Consider the following 21,012-nt stretch of genomic DNA (forward strand, 5'->3'; position numbering starts at 1 on the left):
TGCCGCATCTGTCATCATCTTCGGGATCCGCCGCAGCGATGTTTTAAAGCGCAGAAAGGGCACAGCGATTAGCGTCATCTTCAAAAGATCGTTCACGAAACACCGAAACAGTGACAGGTATGCCAGTTGCCAAAGACAAGACGGTTCTCAGAAAAAAGAGATTGCGAGCACCATTATTTCGCACGAACCATCAGAGAACTTCAACGCAATGAGCGTGAGGAAAACCATAAAACGCAAATCTTCCTTTCCTCTGTCCTCTCCACTTTGAAGACTCAAAGGCTGTTTGCCGTGCTTCGTTCCTCTCGGCTGACACTCCAAACCACACGTCCCCACCACCCCTACCGCCTCCCCGCCGACGCGGCGCCATGTTGAACGAAACTGACAACAAAGTTCTCTATAAAAGAAGCTTCGTAGGCTTCTACAAACTACCTTATTCTGTCCGCGCCTGTGTGTCCTCCTCTCGACTGAGAGTCAGAAAAATCTGAGCAATTTGGCTCCTCAGATTCTCCCGCTTGACTGCATCTCGCGGCGGCTTTCTGTTGGGGAGAACGGCGCGCCAGAGACGAACGACGAGCTCGTCGACAGCCGATTCCTTTCCAGTTTCTGCCGTCTCTGTCTCGCCCCCCGACACAGGCTCACATGAAGAAAGAACTGTACAAGAGCGAGGATCGAAGCCATCGCATGTATCTGTCGTCTCCACGACACTCCCGAGGCGACTCTCGAAATCCTCGTCTTTCTCCACCTTTCCTTCCCCCTCCGTGAGGCTACTCGACGCATCTGTCGAGGAAGAAAGATCAAAAGAAGAACGAAGTGCAGCAGAAGAAAACGTATCAGAAGAAAGTTCAACAGAAGAGGGGAGTTCGACAGAAGAAGGAAGGGTGGAAGTCGTGAAAGCAGAAAGAGAGAGAGGAGGGAAAGGAAATGGAACAGATGAGAGCGGCGTACAGGAGAAGAACGCTCGCGTAGCAGGCGTAGCAGATGTGGCGACCGGACTATCGCTCGAGCTGGACGGACGCGAGGAGTGAAGCGACTTGTCTCCCTCTATCTGTCCACTCTCGAGTTCTCTCTCTGACGGCAACAAAAACTCGAATCCTGAGACAGGAGCCCCGGAGGTGTCAGAGGGAGAAACGGAAGCGAGCCAGGAGTCGGAGAACTTAGCATGGCAGCTTCTTTCATCAGCGACCTTCTCTTCTTCGTTTTCTGCTTGCGAATTCTCTGTCTCTCCTTGTCGCCTTTCTACTCCTTCTCCCTTCCCCTCGTGTGCTCTTTTGCTCGCTTCGCTGCTGGCTTCCTGACCTCCCGCTTCGCTCTGCTCTGTCTGCGTCTCGCCCTCTGGTTCTTGTTCGGTTCTCCCTGTGACACTTTGCGCAGTCTTCTCTTTCAACGAGGCAGGGCTCTTGAAGCCGCTGTTGTCCAAAGCCAGACAAAAAGAACCTTCCTCGGCTGGCCTGATATCCTCCCGGCCGTCTGCGTTCGCAGCAAAGTCCTCGACCTCTGCTGGTCTGCTATTCCCTCGCGGCTCACCGCACCCTTCGTTGTCTCCGCTTCTCGCGGCCTGTCCTTCCTTGTCGCTATTCCCTCTCCTTCCTTCTCTCCTTCCTCTCTCGACGCTGGCTTCTCCCTGTCGCACGCTTCCGAGAAGTACGTCGCTCGTCATTTCCTCGCATCCTGCTCCAGTCCGACTTTCCTCTCCTTCTCTAGTCCTAGATTCCTCTCCTTCTCTGGCTGTGAGCTTCTCGGGTCCTCTCCGTCCGTCTTCTTTTTCGTTGGCAGCGTGCGAAGTGTGTGGCACCTCTCCCAGTCTCTCGCTCTCATTTCTGACGCCCAAGAGCGGAGAGGCCGAGCTCCTTGTCACAACCAGATCAGGAGGCCGTTCGGGCGGCAGCCGTGCTGTGCGCGGTGAGTCCTCGCGGGAGGCGTGGAGAAGAAAGTGCTGGACGATTTGCTCGATTTCTTCGTCTTCAGAGTCTCCCTGTCTCTCTTCCTGGTGCTGCCTCGCCAGTCTGCCGCCCTCCGGAGCATGTTCGATCTCCTCTCCCTCGTCGTGCTCTCTCTCGGGCACCAAGCAGTAGACGACTCGCTTCTCCTCTCCCAGCGCCTCTTCCTCGCTCTGCTGCGCTTCGCCGCCCGCGAGGGGCGCTGAAGAAGTCGCAAGCCATGGCGAAGTCAAGGTCGAGGCTCGCACGTAGCAAGAGTCTGCGATCCGCGGCGGCAGCGGGAGAGAAGAAACCTGCGCGGCGTCTGTCCACTTCATGGTTGAAAGTGCATGTGTTTCGTTCGACGCACACGGCCGAAGAGCCGGCGAAGGAAACGGAGACGACACGGACGAGGGAAGAGGCGAAGGGAGAGAAGAAGGAAGAGGAGATGCAGAGAAGCTGGGGTTCGGCGCAGGATAGAAACGGGAGGGAGGAGGCTGAGCAGGAGAAGGACAGTAGGAGGGAGGAAGAGGAGCGCTAGAAGGTGAGCTCGAACAAGAAGAAGCCAATGAAGAAACGGAAGAAGAAGTCGACTTCCAATACGCAGCCCGATGGCATTCCCGCAACGCGAGCGCAGCCGGGTCGGTTCCGAGAGCTCTTCCCTCTCTAGCGCGCGCCACCAGAAGTCTTTGCTTCACGATCATGTCGCGAATTTCTTTCTTCACCTGCATGCACACAACAGCGTTGAAGGCTTGCAGATAAGACGACCGCCTCCCTAGACTGTCTACACACTCGTTCTTCGGATCAGCGAAGTGATCGCAAAGGAAGGACAGAAAAGACCTCAGCAGGCCGCTGCATGCATGCATTTCCGATTTCCGACCTCCCGGTGTATGTATGTGTCACATGCGCATCACAAGGAAGATGCATCCCGCGTCGTCTTAGGCTTCGTATGGAAGATTTTCTGTGGCGGTATATATATATACATATATATATACATATATATATATACATATATATATATACATATATATATATATATATATATTTGTACATGCATATCGAAAGGTAGCAGTAGGTACATGTATTGCGTATAGATATCTGTACGTCGATATGTGCATATGTGTCTGTAGTCCGTTGAGTCGTTTGACTTGCAAAGCAGTTCAGTGTGTGCAACCTCGAAGTGAGTAACCGTGGAAACACAAGACTCACTCGAAGCGAAGGAGGACAAATGCGCTTCGCCCGGATAATGCGATCACCGATTTTCACTGGCTTCGGCCGCGAGAGGAACATGTGGCTTTGGCAGTTCACGACGGCCTGGGCCAAGGGCTCAAATGCCTGGACAAAAAAAGCAGGGACGCAAAGGGACAAAAGGAGACAGATTAAGAGACAAAGGGACCCCAAGAGAGACAGTTCAAGAGGAGGCAAGTGGAAACACCCTGAAACGAATCAACGGACATAAAAAACAACATCCATAAAAAACAACATCCCGAGATATGAACGTGGACAGCCATAGCGGATCATAGAGATGGATGGAGAGAACAGAAACGGAAGCGAGACAACGTGAGGACGGGTCCGGATGGGCGCCTCGACATCTTCGCTCAGCGACAGCGGCGCGGTTACCCCATGAAACCGGAGGAGTGGTGAAAAGCAGGAGAGGTGTCTAGGCGCGCCTGAGAGAGGAAAGGCAAGGAGACTGCCTGGTCCGCACGACATTCGCATTGAGAAACCGGAAGTCCAATATAGGGAATCAAATCGACGCGATGGACATGTGGGCCGATACGCAGAGTATTATATAACTCAGTTAATTAGTATTAGGTTTGATATTCTGCACCAACCGATCTAAAATCGGGTGACGAACGCAGGGACGGCCAGCCCAACCACAGAGCAGTCCCGAATGTAACGGCAGAAGCTGTAAACAAAGGGCATCTTAGCTCAAACTGCAGAGTCACGCAGAAGATCCAAACCGGACAAAGACTAACGACGGCCATCTGTGCATCTACATCTTGCAGAAGATCCCTCAGAGACGCGTTGACCCAGGATGTAGAGAGTCCTCAAGATACTGATGGTTCGAACCAGAGTTAGTCCTCCGGCCAATCAACCAGGAGCCTCAGGATGGTCCCAATACTACAAATCATCCGTTTTGGATGAAGCCACCTTGAACTGTCTCCTCCAACACCACACCGCAAACTTGCGCAAACCAATGTTTCCTTAAGATCGGGAGAAGCAGCGAACGCGCCTGGCAGAGGTTGAGTCGAGTCTGGCGTGTGTCGCCTCGCCCCGGCAGACGCCCCCCAGTTCAAGGCCCCATGCCGAAGCGTCGGGCGCTTACCATGGCAGCGGGAAGTTCGCAGTTAAGATTGTGGAGAAGAAAGTCGCACGGCATTTCATCAAGAGCCTCGGCAATGGCGGTGATGTCCTGGTAGAACGGCGCGCAACAGGCTGTTCGAGGGGGACGGGAGGTTCCGAAATTTCGCGAGGAAAGCGCCTTGTCACTCTGATCTAGACGCTCTGGGAAAAGCTCCGACGCCCGCGAAAAAGGCAAATGCATGCAGTCCTGCCCATTCTCTCCAGTCCACGAAACAGCCGCGTCCAGCTTTCGGACCATCGCGCCCCCCGCAGCTGACGCCGGCGCAGGGCAAGAGTCTCGTTCGTGTGGAGACATGAACGGTTGGTCAGGCGCCGCAGCCACACGGAGACCGGCCAGCATTTCCAGGCCCTGAGGCGCCTGAAGTGTTGTGGGGCCTTTCTCCGGGGCGAGGAGGCAGGCTCCAGGCTCTCCAGGAGCTTGAGGTGCCAACTGGACCGGGCAGCAAGGCGCCGAGGAAGGCGCAGATGAGGCCGAGGTCTGTTGACACGGAAAGGACGGCAGCAAAGGAGAGCACGACGAGGCTGACGAGGGGTCGAAGGTGCTGTCGGCAGAGGGCTCACGAAAAGCCACAGGTCGCGGTGGATGCGCCACACTCGGGGGGGAAGAGGCAGGCAACATCGAAGAAGCGGGGAGAACAGAAGGTGAAGAGAAAGGCGGCGGCGGGATCAAAGAGGCCGAAGGGCCGTGCGTGGTGCTGGAGTCGCTCGTCCTTTGAGTGGACCCCAGGGAGGTCCGAGAGAGCGGATCACCCAGGGAGGCTTTCTCTCCCTCGTCTCGGATTTCAAATCGCCCTTCTGCTCTTCCTTCGTTTCTGCCCACTTCGTTTTCGTCGCTTCGCCTCCGGCCAGTCGTCGGAGGAGACGCGAAAGTGGGTGTGGCGCTCAACGACCTTGGGGCATGACCACTGCGCAACGCGAACGGCATCGCTGAAGGAAACACGGACGGAGGGAGACGCTCTCCTGTATGCGTCGTCACTACAGGGGAGCCGGCAGACGCCTCGGAAGCAGCGAACCCCCGCAGCGAAAGCATTCTAGAAGGAAACGGTGAAGGTCCGTCGCGGACCGCTTCGTTCCGGTCTGCTTGCGTCGGCGAGGCTGAGCCGGGCGCGGCCCCGCTCGCTCCCTCGCCGTCGGTTTCCAAAGAGGTCTTCGCCTTTCCAGAGAGCAGACGCGTGTTGCCTTCCTCAGGCAACGCTTGAGATGCAGCGAGAGAAGGGAACACCGGCGAAGCCAGAGGAAAAGATGGTCGTCGATCCCGTGTGCCATCGACGCGGTCCTCTGCTTCCCACCTCATCTCCTTCCTTTCGTCGCTCTTCTCCCTGTCTTCTTCCTTCTTTTTTTCCTGTTCGTCTTCTGCCTTCTTCTCCCTCTCTTCTCTCTTCGTCTCGCCCTCTTCTTTCTCTCTTTTATCGTCTCTCGAAGCGTAACCGAGGCCAGGTCGCCACAGCGCACTGAATGCGCGAGCGGTCTTGTCCCTGAGAGCCTGTACGAGGCTTCGGTCATCGAAGACCGGGAGGGCGCGACCACGGTCGTCTCGAGCCTCGCCCCCGGGATGGAGCGAGAGGTGTCGAAGGAATCTCGCGCGTTTCTGAAGCGAGGTGACGTCGCGTTTTAAGTCGTGCTTCGCGATGAACAGCAGCCAGGAGGCGACACTGGGGAGAAGGCTCGCGTCGCGCCGGCCTCGCTCTCTTTCGCTTCGGACCCCGAGGTCCACAGAAGGGCGGCACTTCTTCGAGAGCGAAGCTGGAGGCGGAGTGCCAAGAGCAAACGCAGACGCCAGCGCAGCGCGTGATCCAAACGAGCTGGACAGATGAGACAATATCAGCATGTCCTCGTCCACGGAAAACGTCTGAGTCAAACTCATCCTCCATGCCGCCAGTGGATTTCGACGATCCTAACAAACGGAGACAGCGGACAACCACAGAAGAACCTTCCAGAGACCGTGCAGCAGCAATGGATTCTCTTCGCGCGCATCCATCGTGACTGACCTCGAAGACGAACGCTACGGACATGCAGATAGACTCTGTGTAATTACCGCGAGTTGACGCGCTCGCAGAAAGGTCACCTCAACGAGAAGCATATGTCGAGATAAATGCATCTGCTCACAACATGTACGTCTGCATGCACGCAAACCTACGCAGTTATGCATACATATATATATATATATATATATATATATACATGGATACGTCGTGGTGCGTATGTCTGTCATGGAAGAATGTGCCTGGCATGTATGGAGACCGCAAAAAGGTTTGTGGGAAGACATCGCCTAGCACCCACCTTGGCTGCTTGCCATCGTCTCTGAAGAGCCTTGAAGCGTCTGGTGATTTGCAACTGCGTCTTGGAGGGCAGGAAGTTTTCGCGAATAAAGGCAAAGTGGCGGCGCCCGACGCGAGCGAGGCCTAGCCCCAAGAGTCGATCTTCTGCTGGGGTGAAGATGACAAATGTGTTGCTTCTGAAGTAAAGACAGAGAAAACCACGGCACAGTTCCACCACGGCAGAATACTGAAAGCAGACGACTCGGCACAACTCGATCCGGGCCGTAAAGGGAAAGCCAGGAGGGAGACAGAACACTGACACCGACAAAAAGTCGGAACTCGATTCCTTTTCACCACCTCGTCTGGATCTACACTACTTGTCTCGGACACCGTCTCTTTCCACCATATCTCGCGCTCTGCCGTCTCTCTGCTGTCTCTTTGTCCCCGTTCACACCTTCTGTCTGTGTGTGTCTCTCGTTTGTTGCTCGTGTCTTCCTCGCTTACTCGCCGCCGTGGGCTTCTTCGTTTCTCGCCTCGCCCTTCCTTCTTTCGGGGCCGTCGGCTGTCGAGTCGCGAGCGCTGGAAGAGGAGGAAAGTGATCCGCTGAGCCCGCGAGACGCCGCCACAGGTTTCCGTCTTCTCTGGTAGCAGCCAGTGAGAAAGGCAGGGTCGACGAATGGTTGTTGGAGGCGAAGGAACTCTTCGAGGGGGCGGGGAAAACGGGAGTCTCGATCTCTGCAGAGAGACGAATCCGATACACAGGCGAAATGGATACAAGACACACGCACAAACGCTAGCTTCACCACTCTGAGTTCTCTCAAGGTTCTCTCGTCCCTCCTTTCTCTCCTTTTTCTTCTCATTTGAGTCTGTCGCTGTTCCACGCCGGTCGTTCCTATGAACTGTCTTCAGACGTGTCTTCTTCGTATTCCAGCATAGACCATAGGTAGACGGGGAATTAACGTTTTACATGAAAAAAGGGAGATACACTGTCTCCGGACAAGTCGTCCACCCGATCTGAAATCGTGATGTCTTGTTGATACGTGACGACGACCGGGGCGTTTTACACTCGTTTGCACCTGCTCAGTGCAACGCGGAGTTTATTTGAAAGCAGAAAGACCAATCGTTCGCGAAAGTCCTTTCGCATGTCTCCTCTCTGCGTCTAAATGTTGCCTCTGCGCTTACTCGAGGAGCAGAAGAAACTGCTTTATTTTCCTCAGAAGCGGAAAGTCAAGGAGAGAACAGCGGGGGTCCTCGCCCTCGCCGACGGCTGCAGTCCGAGTCGCGAGGCCCGCGAAGGGCACCAGGCCGCTGCTGTCGTCGACGACGCGCCCGACGTGAGACGAGGCGAGAAGCGGAGAGCACGAAGAGACAATCTCGGGAGAAAAGGGGGAGGACGAGAGCGGAACAGCAAAGGGAGCAGAGCGACGTCCGTCAGGGGACGAGCAGTGCGTGTCAAGGAAGGGCAGGCGCTCCTGAAGCTCCAAGGGCGACAGGCCTTGCCGCGCCCGAAGGTCGTTGACCTACACGGAAAGACAGTTCGCAAGTCTCGCTCGGAAAAAAACCGATGCCGCACAGAGATTACGCGGACGAAGGAAGAGGCACGGAACGCAGTGGGGAAGAAGGGAGGAAATGGACGCAGATGTAGGCCTCGATCCCCGGGTGGGACTTCTCTCATGGGAGGAGATGTGAAACAGAGTAGAGATGTCCAAAACAAAGAAATGAGCCCATATGGAGCGACGAAAAGACGGGAGCACGACATACAAAAGCGCCCTTTTTGAGTTCCACAAGTGAAACACTTACTTGTTCGAGCCGTCCCCGAATCAGGCTGTCGCAGCACATCATGGCTCTCCTCATCAGTTTGTCTCCAGCTTTGCTCTTCGTCTCCGTCGCGTCCTTGACTCCTTCCTCACGCCCCACTCTCTTGCTTCCCTTCTGTTCCGCCGCCGTGCTTTCCACGCTCGCGCCACGGACTCCTTGTCCGCGCCTGCCTTCCTCCCCTTCGCCCTCTCCGTCTCTCTCTGTGTCTCCGTCTCCTTCTCTCTCTTCCTCTTCACATTCGTCCTCGCCGTAGCACCGGTTGCGGATCACGTAGATCGTCTGCATGAGGAGTTGCACATACAGGTCCATTTGGCACTTGAGTCGGCGCAGTTGACGAGCGGAGAAGCCGTTTAAAATCGGCGAGAAAGAGTCGTTGGAAGAACTTTCTTCAGTCTTCAGCTGAGGCACCAGGTGGGCGACGTGAGCGAGCGGGAAGGGCGGCGGCACCACCGCCGCAGATGCCGTCTGGATGTCCCAACATCTGCGCGACGCGCTCGCTTCCTTCTTCGCTCTCTTCGACTTCATCAGACACCCTCCACCGCCGCTGCCACCCCAGAACGCAGAGGGCGAGGGCAGAGAAGAGGGGAAGCCGCCACAGAAGGACGAGAAAGGCGAAGACGCCTTCTCTCGCGTCCGCGATCGGTGTTTCAGCCGCTGATCCCGAGAGCCTGTCTGAAGCCGCGACCTGTCTCTCCTCTTCCTGGAGGCGGCTGCCGCGGGTGCATCAGCCGCCCCTTCGTTCTCGCTCAACGCAGGCGACACGGACTCTCTTTTCTCTCGGCCCTCGCGGCCTCTCCGCCTCTTGCGTCTCCGCGCAGAAGCGCCAGACGAGGTCCTCCGCATTGCTTCCCTGCTACGTTTGCTCCCATGGCTGTTCTCGACCGCATCCGAACTTAAATCGGGGGACGCAGGCGCGGCAGAGGAGGTGTCCGGCGACCGCGAGTGTTGAGGGCGCCTCTTTCTCGGGAGTTTTCCACGAGGTTTCGGAGACAGAGGACTCGCAGAAGACCCGGACGGCGACGCCGGAGACAGCGAGACCGGAGACAGCGACGGAGACGTGGTGGCTGAGTGCGAAGAGATGCTCGGGCTCCTCTCGTCGCTCGAGCTTCCCGACGAAGAGAAAGAAGACGCTCCGGAGTCACCGGCGCTTGATAAGGTGTAGTCGGAGTCTTCTTCTTCACTTGGGAAGTGACCTGTCAACAGCGAGTGCGGAGCGAAGTGCTTCGACGGGGAAGTAACCTTTTGCCCCCGTTTGGAGAAAGAAGACCCGAGTTGCTCATCGTCGAACTCCTCGTCCTCTAAGCAGTCTTCGTCGTCGTCCTCGTCCTCCGAGAGCGAAAAGTCGCTGTCTTCCTCGCCGTCGATGTCGGACATAGCGCCGGCCAGAAGGCGGCGCATCATGGCGAGGCCCCAGCCAGGAAAGGGTGGAGAAGAGCGAGGAAATCTGCACGGCGACAGTGGGGAAGAAGCCGCCGAGAAAGCCGGCGAAGAAGAGACCGATCCGTCAGGAGACCGCCGCGATGTGTCCAGTGTCTCACCTTTGTCCTTTTTGTCGCGAAGCCCCTGTGCCGTTGGAGGCGTCGAAGCGGGGAAAGGCAGCGAAGAAGAGAAGGACGAATAAGAAGACAGAGACGAAGGCGCTGGAATCCCACCCTGGTCCTTGCCAGTGGAAATCGAGTCCTTTCCTGTTTCCGCTGCCACCCTCCCTCCGAGAAATTCCTCAACCTCGGGCAAAGCCTCTTTACCATCGGGCCTCACAGTTCGTGCCACTTGCCCGCTGCTTTTTCGATTCTCCGCAGAAGATTCGCCACTCGCTTCTCGATGCCAAATGGAAACGATCGGTGCACCAGAACTGTTATCATGTCTCTCGCAGTCCCCTTTTCTCTCTCGAGACTCTACGTCGGAGTTCCTCGGCCCTCTCGGCGTCTGCTTGTCTCCCTCCGGACTGGATCGTAACTCCAAAAAGCGAGGCTGCTCAGCATCAAGAGAAATCGAAGGGCGATCTCGAGATGCACCGGTGTAGGCATCTGCCTTGTCTCTCTCGGTCTCTCGTCTGGTGTGTTCTTCTCTCTCCGACTCGACTTCCTCGTGGTCTGTCTCTTCCTCTTCAGGTTCCGCCTCTTCTTCTCCGTCGGATTCTCCTAGCCTCGGCCTCCTGAGTCTGTCAACGTGCGTCGCGGTCTCTTTCTCTTGTCTTCTCCTCCTCCGCGATACCTCGTCGTTCCTGTCCCCCACGGAACACTGCTCACTTGGATGCATGTCTCGGGATGCCGCGCCCTCTTCCGTGGCGCTTTCTCCGTCGAGAGTTTCTTCGGTCTCTTCTTTTTCAGTGCAGGTACGACTTTTGGTTTTGTCTTCGGGGTGTCCTGCTTGAAGGAAGGCTGGATTCTTGCCTTTTTCTCGTGAAGGCCCTGGAAGCTCGGGATTCTCCGAGTTCCTCTCTTCCCTCTTCTTGTCGCCTTCGCACTGCCGCCCCACCTTGCTGAGGCCTGCCCCTCTCCTTCTTCTTCCGTCCGCTTCCCCTTCCACGCCCGTCGACCGCCACCAAAGGCTGCCGAGAGTCGCGGCTGCATGCAGCAGAGATGGCGAGGAAGAAAGCGACGGTGAGAAGACGGGGGGAGAAGCTGCGGGTGCGTCTTCTGTGTCAGCCGACTTGAGCTTGCCTTGATTAGTCACGGGACGAGCAGAGTGTTCAATGAAACTTGACGATGCTGGCGAAGACGCAAGAGGCCTCTGGCAAGAAAAATGACAAGGCATGAAGGAAGACGAGGAAGGACACGAGAAGGGCGGGGGAGAGGAAGCGGGCGCCACAAACCGAGGGGCGCGATAAGGACAGCCAGAAGAGAAGCCCGGCGTAGAGTAGGGCGCCTCAGCAGAAAGGGGAGGACCCCGGGAAATCATGGAGGCATTGCCCTCGCGATGTACACCGTCTGTCCTCTCCCCACAGGCCTCGCCCGAAGGAAGAGACTGGCGAGAGTCGGTGGGGAAGTCTGTTGAAGCGCAAGGGGGCAACGCATCGTAGCTGCCGGCTGGGGCAAGTAAGCCATGTGTGTCACCTTTCTGCACAGACACAGACGATGCCGTGGCCGAAGACGACGAAGCACAAGGAAGGGATGGAAGCCCAAACCGGGCCGCCGCCACACCGGGACGCCGTGGTACGTATCTCTCATGAACGAAAGCAGAAAACGGAGTCGTGGGCACCGAGGGAACGTGGGCGGAAGCCCCGCCTTCTGCTCCGTCGCTCGCGAGCGCTAAGGCGGGTGCAGGCACTCTTGTTGATCTCTCTTCGTAGATTCGACATTGCTCAAAGTCGCTCTCTCTCGTGAGCCTGTGATGCTGTAGACTGCAGCTCTCTGCTGTGCTAGGCCCCAGGGGGCTCGGCCGGAACGCGAAGCAGCCTTGATTGTTTTGTGAGGCTGGCGGCGCAGAAGTACTGAAAACCGGTAGAGCGGCCTCGCCCACGTTTGGGCGACTGTCGCCTGAAAAGTCTACATGGAAATGAACAGAGCACGAGGCATTCGCAGTTGATCCGGACGAGGTCGTCGCTGTGGTCGCCTGCGAGGGTCGTCTGTCGTCTGGAAGAATGGCGGAGTTGCCGGCTCCCTTATTCTCTATGTTGGCTTCGAGAGCCCCGGCCTGGGGGCCTGCCACTGCGTGGCTACCGATGTTTACAGTCGCGGTATCGCAGGTTGCACTGCTTCCCTCTGCATGCTCCTTGGCAGTGAGGCCCTCGTAGGCCGCAGGGTGAGTCAAGGAGACAGGAAACGCCGAGAACCGTTCGTACTCCGATGCGGCTGGATCTCCATATCGCCCATCGGTCCCTCTGGGGGTCGGACGGAGGTCGGCAGGCCCTGAGGTGCCAAGAGCGAACGCGGAATCCAACGTCCGGGAAGAACCCTGAGACGCACGCTCGCATGTACCGCAAGGGGAATCAGCCGCACAAGGCTTCCAGCTACAGGTTGGAGCAGCGGGGCCATAGACTGGGTGTTCTCGGGTGCTTCCAAAGTCCAGTGCATCCCCTGGTAGGTGACCCTCTGTCAGAGGGCCAGAGGGCGAGGAGCCGTGGGAAGGGACCAGGGCGACGGAGACAGAGACACGCGCCGAACGACCGGCTTCACTGTGGTTGTCAGGCGCAGGACTCGAAGCTGCAACTACGCCCTCGACGTAGGAGGGAGAATAAGAGACTTGCTCTCCGGAGGGCCAAACTGAACTGGACGCCGCGTCCGGAGCGTAACTTGAGACGGCGACGGGAGGGCGAGACGAAGCGGGGGCAGGTGAGGAGGGCGGCAGGCTGAACGAAGGCGAGGAGAAGAACGGAGAGAGAGGCGCGGCGACGGGAGGGCCCTCAACGCCCTTCCAAGCATGTTGGTGCGGGGAACATCCGGAGTAGTCAGAAGACGAAAACGCGTAGCCGGCTTCCCAGCGGGAGGCAGACACGTCGGCAACAGCAGAGGCTTCGCGGGAAGAAGAAACGATGGTCTGAGAAAACAACGAGGAACGGCATGCAGGTGCCGCTTGCGATGCCGAAAAAAAGACAGGCTGGTGGGACGCGCGACTGGAAGACGGAAACAACTGCAAGGTTCTTGAGGCACAAGATGCCGGGAACGGATGGGGGAAAGGCGATACGTACTGCCGACTACACAGAGTTGCCGACGGCCCCCCCTCCAGCTGTTGCAGGGGTGAAAAGCAAGCACCTCCATGACCCTCCATGGTGGCCTGCGTCCACTCCACAGAGACCTCATAAACGAAGAGACGAGAGGAAACTTCTTTGGATGTTCACTGGATAGGGTAAGATAGTGAGACGAAGAGAGGGATGGTAGACGTTGGCCTTCGGAAGAAATGGGGGATTCAACGACACGGAAACAGACAGTGCTGAGCCTGTACGATACGTCCGCGTCGATTCTGCCTCACAAATGGCCGTGCTCTAGATTTGAGAAAATGCGCTGAAGACGGACTTGGAATTTGACACGCATTTTCCAGGGGTCCGGCAAAGAGAAACGAATTACTATTGAGCCAGAACTCCCGCAATCCTTGATGCCAACTCTGGCACTGACCCCCCAGTTCCCGCCACAGTCCGCCTTGCTGGACAGGAACGCCAGCCGCATACACGCACGTTTCGTTTCAACAGACAAAATAACCATAGAAGCAACACAACAATCGCAAGGGAAGGAAACAGAAGTAAATACGGGGACACACCAGCTGCAGTTCTGGATCCTTCGGCAGCGGGTTCACACCCCCCACCAGAGAGTCTACTGGATCTGCCACTCAGTACTGGAGGAGTCTTCGGGCTGTCCAGAAGCGACTGCACAGCATATGAATATGAAAAAAGCGAGGAAAGAGGGAAAACGATCGTTCGAGAAACTAGAAGAGGGTCGAAGCGACTCTCTTCCGCATTCTTGCCAAATTCGCTCACAGGACAGTCGCGCAGAGTCCCTGGTTCGGGACGAGCAAGACCTGCCCGCCTTCGATTCGTAGAAAGCCCCACGGAAACAAATGGAAAAGTTGGGGGTAGACACGATGATTTTGCGGGAAATAAGTTCTTCTATACCGTTCTCTCTTTTAGGGAATCGGTCTACAAAACATCAAGTTCACAGGTCCGGCTAGGTCAAGTTCACGGCTTGACGACGTACACACCCTGGGAGCGTAAGCTGGTGGGTGGTGAAAGGGGAGCAAAGTCGCGCAGTCTAGATGACTCTTTTTCGCCCTCTCTACCGGTCAAAAGTTGCACGAAAACTGCCCGACTTGACTCATTGTTCCAGGTGTTTGAAGCAACGTAGACGAGTGGCAAAATGTTTTGAGCGAAAGTGGTGTGAAAACAGACGACAAGACTGGTGATGGTCTATGGTACGAGATTTCGGCAGCAGGCATGGAAGGAGAAATGACGTCGAGATAGAGCAGCTACTTCAACCTGCGTTTTCCGGTCCCACTGGACGGCAGAGCAGCCTCAAAGAGCAGTTCCCAGCAGCAAATAGAGGCTGCAGGGAAACCATCAATATGCCAAAAGAAACTCGCTGTTCTTGGTATCAGTAGTATCCCCACTTCTATTAACTCCCTTTTACACATGTCTCTTTGGAATAAAGAACGAGGAAGCGTATTGAGTGGAAGATGTGACACAGTTGTGTCCGCGAGTTTTGCGGTCCCTCATTGCCTAAGATTCTTGAAAAAGGGGGGCCTGTTCACATCATAGCGCAAGAGACCATGGAAAAAACGCAGATATGCTGGGGAACATGGTGGGAATGGGTACGGCAGAAATCGAGGTATCAAAGAGGCTGGGTGCAAAATATGCGCACGCAATCATTGACGAGCACAGTGTCAAAGATGAAGGTCGTGTAACCCGTACGACAGACGTCGCTGTTTTCTGTTATTTTCCGAAACTGTAGCCTCACACTGTAGGCTTATGATATCACTATGGACTTGGAACATGGCGGAGGCCTTTTAGTTAACCCAGGCAGCAAAAACTAGCGGTACTTTGGATGCCTGTTGGCTCGTGGCAGCTGCTGTAGGAGTGCAGTAGAGAAGGCATAATCGTTCAGACACAGTACTTTGGTGTCATGAAGTGGGTTATCGGGCCGGTTGTCGTTAAATAGACCATAAAGGGTCTTCAGCATCTCTTCGTAGCAAGGAGTGGAGGACAATGGACAGACGAGTTGCTGGAACTGTCCGTCAAATCCGTGGATGAAAGTAGCATGAATCAAACAAGAGGGAAACAAAATTGTGTATGGACATGCAAGCGTGACGGAAACAGGGAAGCCAGAAGTACAGCACGTAAGGGGGAAAGCGAAAGGGATCTTGGTGGTGACAGTCTTGTTTTCTTCGTGACCCTGTTACATCGCTCTTTTCAGTTTACAGTGTGTGTTGCTGTTTTTTGCGTCTCTGATGCACCATGGTAAACCGTTATCGTTCAATTGCGTTGTTGGGTTAGAAAATACGGTGACTTCGTGGACCGGGTTCGGCAAGGCGTTGACAGCACCATCCGTTGCGTAGCTCGCCTAATTAGAAGGCTGGAACCTCGACGTATAGGCATAAAGTACAGTAGCACAATCCAGGTGCCAGGCTGACTCTTTATCAGCTGAAAGGCAATATTCTAGCTTACAACCGCAGAGCCAACGATGCTGACTAGGATACCAGTGCAGCCTTCTCATCAGAATCGGCGGCTTCGACGGTACTGTGGGTGCATCCCAGGGGCAATGCCCTTGCAGTGTTGGCTTTGTCCACAGGATCCCATGACTATCTCGCATTTAACGACATAGATAAGCGTTCATGGAACACTCTCGAGACGATCCGCCGTGACATCCCGTATCTGAGGGCGGTGCCGATGTGACGCGATATATCGTGTCCCTCGTTAGGTGGCATGGTACTTCATCGTTCTATATTACTCTGTTGGATAATAGCGAGGAGCGGTGAAAATGCGCCAACACCATTTCACGCAGCATTCCTGCCTGGAGCAATCTGCTAGGGTGTTACCTCCCGATGACCTGCTTCTGGCTCCCTTAATCACAGTCCGGTCCGCGACACTCTACGTACCAAAACCTGGAAATGTTCGACAACATCGAACTGGGATTGGTCGAAGGTTGACCCCTGCCGTTTTTGCACCTGAACTCGCAATACATAGCGGAAAAGTAAACAGGCCAAACATACATTCCGTGGCCAATAGATTAGTGTCGGGCACCTGCTCGACCGTCTGGTTGTTGTAAATATGCTCCTACGCGTCGTGGCCGACGCGAAACTGTCACTGAGCAAGGGTAGTGAAACTGCGTTTTGCGCGCACCTTCCCAAAGCATGTGTGTGTGTGTGTGTGTGGTTCGCATATCAAGGACGCAGTGCGCTAAATGCTGTGCAATATAACCGTCGCTTTTTCGAAGAAGTGCCAGTAGCGCTTCATGCGTGCCGCGACAAAGTGAAGGGATGGGACGGTCGGACGCCACTGGCAGGCTCTTACTTAGTTGGAAGGGTCTCCGCCGTGGTCACCACGTTTCCACGGTTGGTCTTTTCTCTGTCCCGATCAGGAGTCGCGAGTGCTCTTGGAAGCAGCGATCTCTTTTCCTCTCAGTGTCTTGCTTCTTCTGCCAGTTCGCATCTTGTATCTCTAAATGTTTCGTCGCAGTCTCCCCTGAGCAGCGCTTTCGTGTTCAGTGACAGTGGGACTTAGCGGGTGACGGGACATCCGTGCTCCTGTACAGCCACGGGAAGGCGGGCCACGTGTTGGTAGGTGCGGAAACTTTATCCGTGACTGATTGTCGAAGCTGAGCGTGTGAACGCCGCATTCAGCGTGCTTTAGAGAAACACGACAACGGTATCTTTCCTCCGGTCTGTCGGGTTTAGACAAGGCGAGTACCTGTGTGGGGGGTCACGCGGGCGGGGCTCGGTACCAGGGCTACTGGACAGCCTTGGAGTAGTAGGCCGTCACAGGCGAGTATACAGCTGCTACGATCAGCGCGGAACAGATGCGGTAAAATGGACACCCGAAACGCGGAAGGAGAGAGCTACGAGCTACAGAGATGCGCTGACACAACTACCATTCCTTCCCTTCAGGTAGGTTGCGGTCACCGAGTTTGTCGTTCAAAATTTCGAGCGGTGCCGGGTTCTGTCCATGGCGTTCCATCACGGGCCACTGTGGCGTCGTGGGGCCCTGGTCGGCCGCCGCCACCTGGTGGGGGTCAAGGAACAGTGAGGCGTCGCGCTGTCTGGCCTGCGAAGCCTAGTGAATGCCGGGGACAGCCATGGCGTCGATTTTAACAGAGCGCCGGAGGATCATCATAGCGCGTTGTTGCAGATGATCGACTCCTCGTAGGGACGTTGGCAGCGCAACATCGGAGAGTCTCTCGGCAAACTGCAATTTCTTTTTGCTGCAGTCCCTACCGTCGTAACCACTGCGTTCTCTTTAATCAGAACCTGCTTTCTTGGTCTTCGGGCATTCCCGGCTGCCCTGTGCCTGACGGGGCGAACAAGTTGTCTGTCTCTTTTCTGTGCGACGTCCTGTATGGCCAAAAATTTATTGGATAATGACTTTTTACATGTTCCTTGCTGGTGTGGTGGCGCTCGGGAGCTTGGTGGCCGTAAGGGAGACGTCGGACGCCGTGCTCATAAGTTTGTTGAGGGCAAGAGCCGCAGAGATCAGTGAAGATTCGAGTGACGAGGGTGAGGTGCTCAGCAACAAAATTGACCTTGATCCGGAAGATGTCGACAACTATCACCATATTCTGTCTATAGAACTAGCGGATCTTCTTCGCTTAGAACCACAGGTATGCAACTACCCCGAGGATGGCGAAGGCGCCGGACGGCTCGAGCTTTCCGTTGGCGACACTCCTGGCGTCACGTTCCGTTGCCCTGGGGGAAACGAAGACCAGCTCACACCGACAGATATTACTCGAGCCTACAGGGTAGACAAGGACGGAAACTGTGACACGACAGAACCTGTCGATCTGGACGGTGTCCTGCCAAACTCCATACTCGATGGCGCTCCTGTCTCCCCATTTGGCCGGGGCTCCGTATTCCTACTCATCAATGGGCGCCCCCTTGACAGCGAGAAGAAAGCGTGCTTCGTCTGCAACTCAAAAAACGGAACTAAAGCGCGCCAGTCGTGTGCTGTGATCGTAACGGTCCCCAAAGCTACCTTGTCAAGTAAGCGGGTGTTTTCGCGCCGCGGGTTTATTCAACATCAATGGTGTTTACCGTTGGATGGTGTTCTTGTGACTATGTAGAGACATCAAATCTCCTGCTCACCTAATCGTTCGGTTTCGAACGATTCGTGGCTGATTTAAAATACTGCATCAGTCTTTCTTAAATAAGATGCGCTTACTTTTGTGGCACAGTTTAGCATTTTCGGCAAACTGTACAGTGCAACTCGGTTGTTCTGGAGAATGTGTAGAGCGACGCTGTGGAGATTTGAGTTGTTGAGTTGTTTTATAATTGCTGCTGTAGATTGTGGGTATCGGAGCTCCTTCTTTGCTCTCTAAAGCAATATCGGGTGGTGTCGATTGTCGGGGACTCGTGGATTCGTGGCCTCTTCACCTTTCCGTAAGGCGTTGCAGGGTGAAGCTCTCTGTCACTTCTGTTGGTGTATGCTGCCGCTGCGTATTCCACGTGAGTTGCCAATTTCTAGAAGGAATGTACTTCGATGTGTGCGGCCCACAGGTTCCGGGATATGCAACCCCCTCCTTCCCCCAGGTGGAAACATGCTAACTTTCGAAGGTGATGGACCACACAAATCCATCACCATCCACTGCCCAAAAGGGTATTCGGTACTCGACACATCGGACAGGGGCGGCTATGTCATGACGGGCCCTCTATGTAGGAGGAGAGCAATGCTGGAAGAGGTTTTGGGGTCGGGCTCTACCATCAACCGAGTTGAAGGTGAACCTCATATCAACGGTGTTTCAAAGTCCTACCGCGTCACGGCTACGTCTTCTTTCTCGAAGCCACGCGTTCTTTGCCTGGCATGTGAACCTGACAAGAATGAACACGTATCCTCTTCTGCTCCAAGTAAATGTGTGGTTGAGGCCTTCCTGCCCGCTGCACCTGAGGAAGTGCCCAATGAAAACTCAATTCTGCCTAGGGCCTTCAGATCTCTCGAAGCAAACTCCGAAACCACAACGTCTCCCGTCATAACGTCTGATGGAGATGTCCTATCATTCGCCAGCGCCTCTACCCTGTTTTTTGTCGTTACCAGGTTAACTGTAGCTGTTATGTAAACAAGCCTAATCAACACTCTCTTTCCGACTGGGGTGAACCTTCTCAGAAAACAGGGTTCTTGAACCAGAGAACTCTGGCAGCACGTGGAGACCTTACATCTGTTTTTCGCGCCCGTATGAACTCTTTGATAGCGTTGTGCCGCCGTTGTCAATGTGGCAGTGTCGGTCGGGGTCGAAGCAGTGCCACTCACTCCATCACAAGTTCCTTCGGGGTGGCAGAACACCCGGTTGCACAGTGACGGAACGGAAGTGGAGCGAGGGGATACGCTGTGCATCGCAACAGGACAACTGCGAATGCATGCGAGACACGCAAGGATTTATCACAGGTTTACAGGCGGGGTAACAAGAAATGGTGAAATAACGTTGTTTGCTCCGCATGAAGCAACTGTCTTCGCATAACTTTCTGAGTCTGCAGGACTTGCCCCCCTGGGTACGCTGGGTGTACGCTCGTCACGCGAAAAACCTTTGTTCATACAACGACGAAAATGCCAACTGCAGTTTCTACTTACTTGAACTGTTGTTGAGTTCCGTAGATAACAAGTTCATATGTGCGTGATCATATCAGAGTTAAACAGGAGGAGGTTGGTGGAACGTTGGAGAAGTGGGGAAGATTCGAAGTACGAAAACCAGCAAAAACGGGCAGAAGCTGAAGGCCAAGGACAGGAGCGTGTGGAATCATGATTCGACGACAGAGCACGACGGTAGGGTCAAGCGGTGATGGGCAGTGGTAGTGCTTGGTTTACCTAACGTGGCATCCATCCAGATTGAGTGGTTTCACCGCCGAAAGGCCCCGTTGGATCGTACAGATTCTTCTACGGGTTGACAAAAGCAGTGATATCAAAGCCCACGATATAGTCTTATTCTGACGCCCAAGGAGAAACCGCATATGAGACTTTTCGTAGATATGCTGGTACTCGGCGGTTTGATTGAAAAGACGAATTGTTTGCAACACTGGCCTACAGTCCAGCATTACAACACACGTCCACACTTGGCCTGGTGCCTTTTATAACCGAAACGAAGTAGTGACGCCAAAAAGAGACGGATCAAATAACACGGCGACAGACCAAAGAAAGGGAACTGTCATTGCCCCCATCGGTGTTCGAAACTGATCTCTTCGGCCTAATGCCGCGATGCCTTACTCCTGTTACGCTATCCCCTTGCAGGAGAGTTCTGCCGCGAGGATTAATGAACTGAAACTGTGCAACTTCGGCTAAAGGCAGAGCAGAGCATTACTTTGTTGCTGCTGCACCCACCGCTAGAACTTGCCGTTAGCTCACTTTTTCTACAGTGCTTCTGGTGATACTCTTAGGACCAGTCTGATCGTCAAGGAGCCCTGATGTGCGGCTAGTCTTTCTGGTATCCCTTCATTTGCCACAGCCTCTCGTCGGTTGCGCTGTTTTCAAGGAGTGAATGAAGGATGCCGTGACCGAGCGGATTGTGGTTCAGATGGTAACGGACTTTCTCAAGGTGCAGCGCGGCTTCCCGTGATGCATGTAACAATGTTTCTTGACCGCAGCAGGACAACTCGCTTTCACCATGTTTTGAGGATGGAACTCGTTTTGGCACCTTTAACATGATATGGAATGACTCTATGTAGCAGTCCCTATGTATGCAACGGTTTCGCATCCTTGATAGATTGCAGCAGGCAGTGTCACTTCTGCAGGTCACTCACCTACGCGAATGCCACACCTTAAACCAAACTCCACAGAGGGTCATCGCGTACAGGAGGAAGGCACGGTGCCCATCATACGCTGGAGTGTCACCGGCACTCCCCTTCCTTCTTCACAAAATTGTAGGGCACCCCGACACTGCTTATTTTAAAAGTGTGCATAACGTGTAATGGGCTTATAATGCGTTTGATGGTGGCCGGCACTGTTCCTCGTGGCTTGTGAAGTCCTCAAACCTGAATGTGGCCCCGATGGATCTTCGTACCCCGAGAGTCTCCGGCCTGCAAGCGTGCGT

The 21,012-nt window shown here is 54.9% G+C and overlaps 2 protein-coding genes across 2 annotated transcripts; one reads left to right on the forward strand and one right to left on the reverse strand.

Annotated features, from left to right (window-relative positions):
• Positions 1-62: 62 nt before the first annotated feature.
• Positions 63-13,910, reverse strand: TGME49_319370 (hypothetical protein). The gene is made up of 7 exons (XM_018782950.1): positions 8,342-13,910; positions 7,724-8,061; positions 7,046-7,276; positions 6,564-6,738; positions 4,246-6,177; positions 3,126-3,251; positions 63-2,641 (listed from the first exon to the last, which is right to left on the reverse strand). Exons 1-7 carry the CDS (start codon positions 13,067-13,069, stop codon positions 431-433), a joined length of 9,741 nt encoding a protein of 3,246 aa, XP_018638023.1. The 5' UTR covers positions 13,070-13,910; the 3' UTR covers positions 63-430.
• A 3,218-nt stretch (positions 13,911-17,128) lies between these two features.
• Positions 17,129-19,822, forward strand: SRS17A (SAG-related sequence SRS17A). Its single transcript, XM_018782949.1, has 2 exons — positions 17,129-17,980; positions 18,494-19,822. The coding sequence occupies exons 1-2, from the start codon at positions 17,362-17,364 to the stop codon at positions 19,048-19,050; spliced, it is 1,176 nt and encodes a 391-aa protein (XP_018638022.1). The 5' UTR covers positions 17,129-17,361; the 3' UTR covers positions 19,051-19,822.
• The last annotated feature ends 1,190 nt before the right edge of the window (positions 19,823-21,012 follow it).

Source organism: Toxoplasma gondii, chromosome IV (assembly GCF_000006565.2).
Source record: "Toxoplasma gondii ME49 chromosome IV, whole genome shotgun sequence".
Lineage (NCBI taxonomy): Eukaryota > Apicomplexa > Conoidasida > Eucoccidiorida > Sarcocystidae > Toxoplasma > Toxoplasma gondii.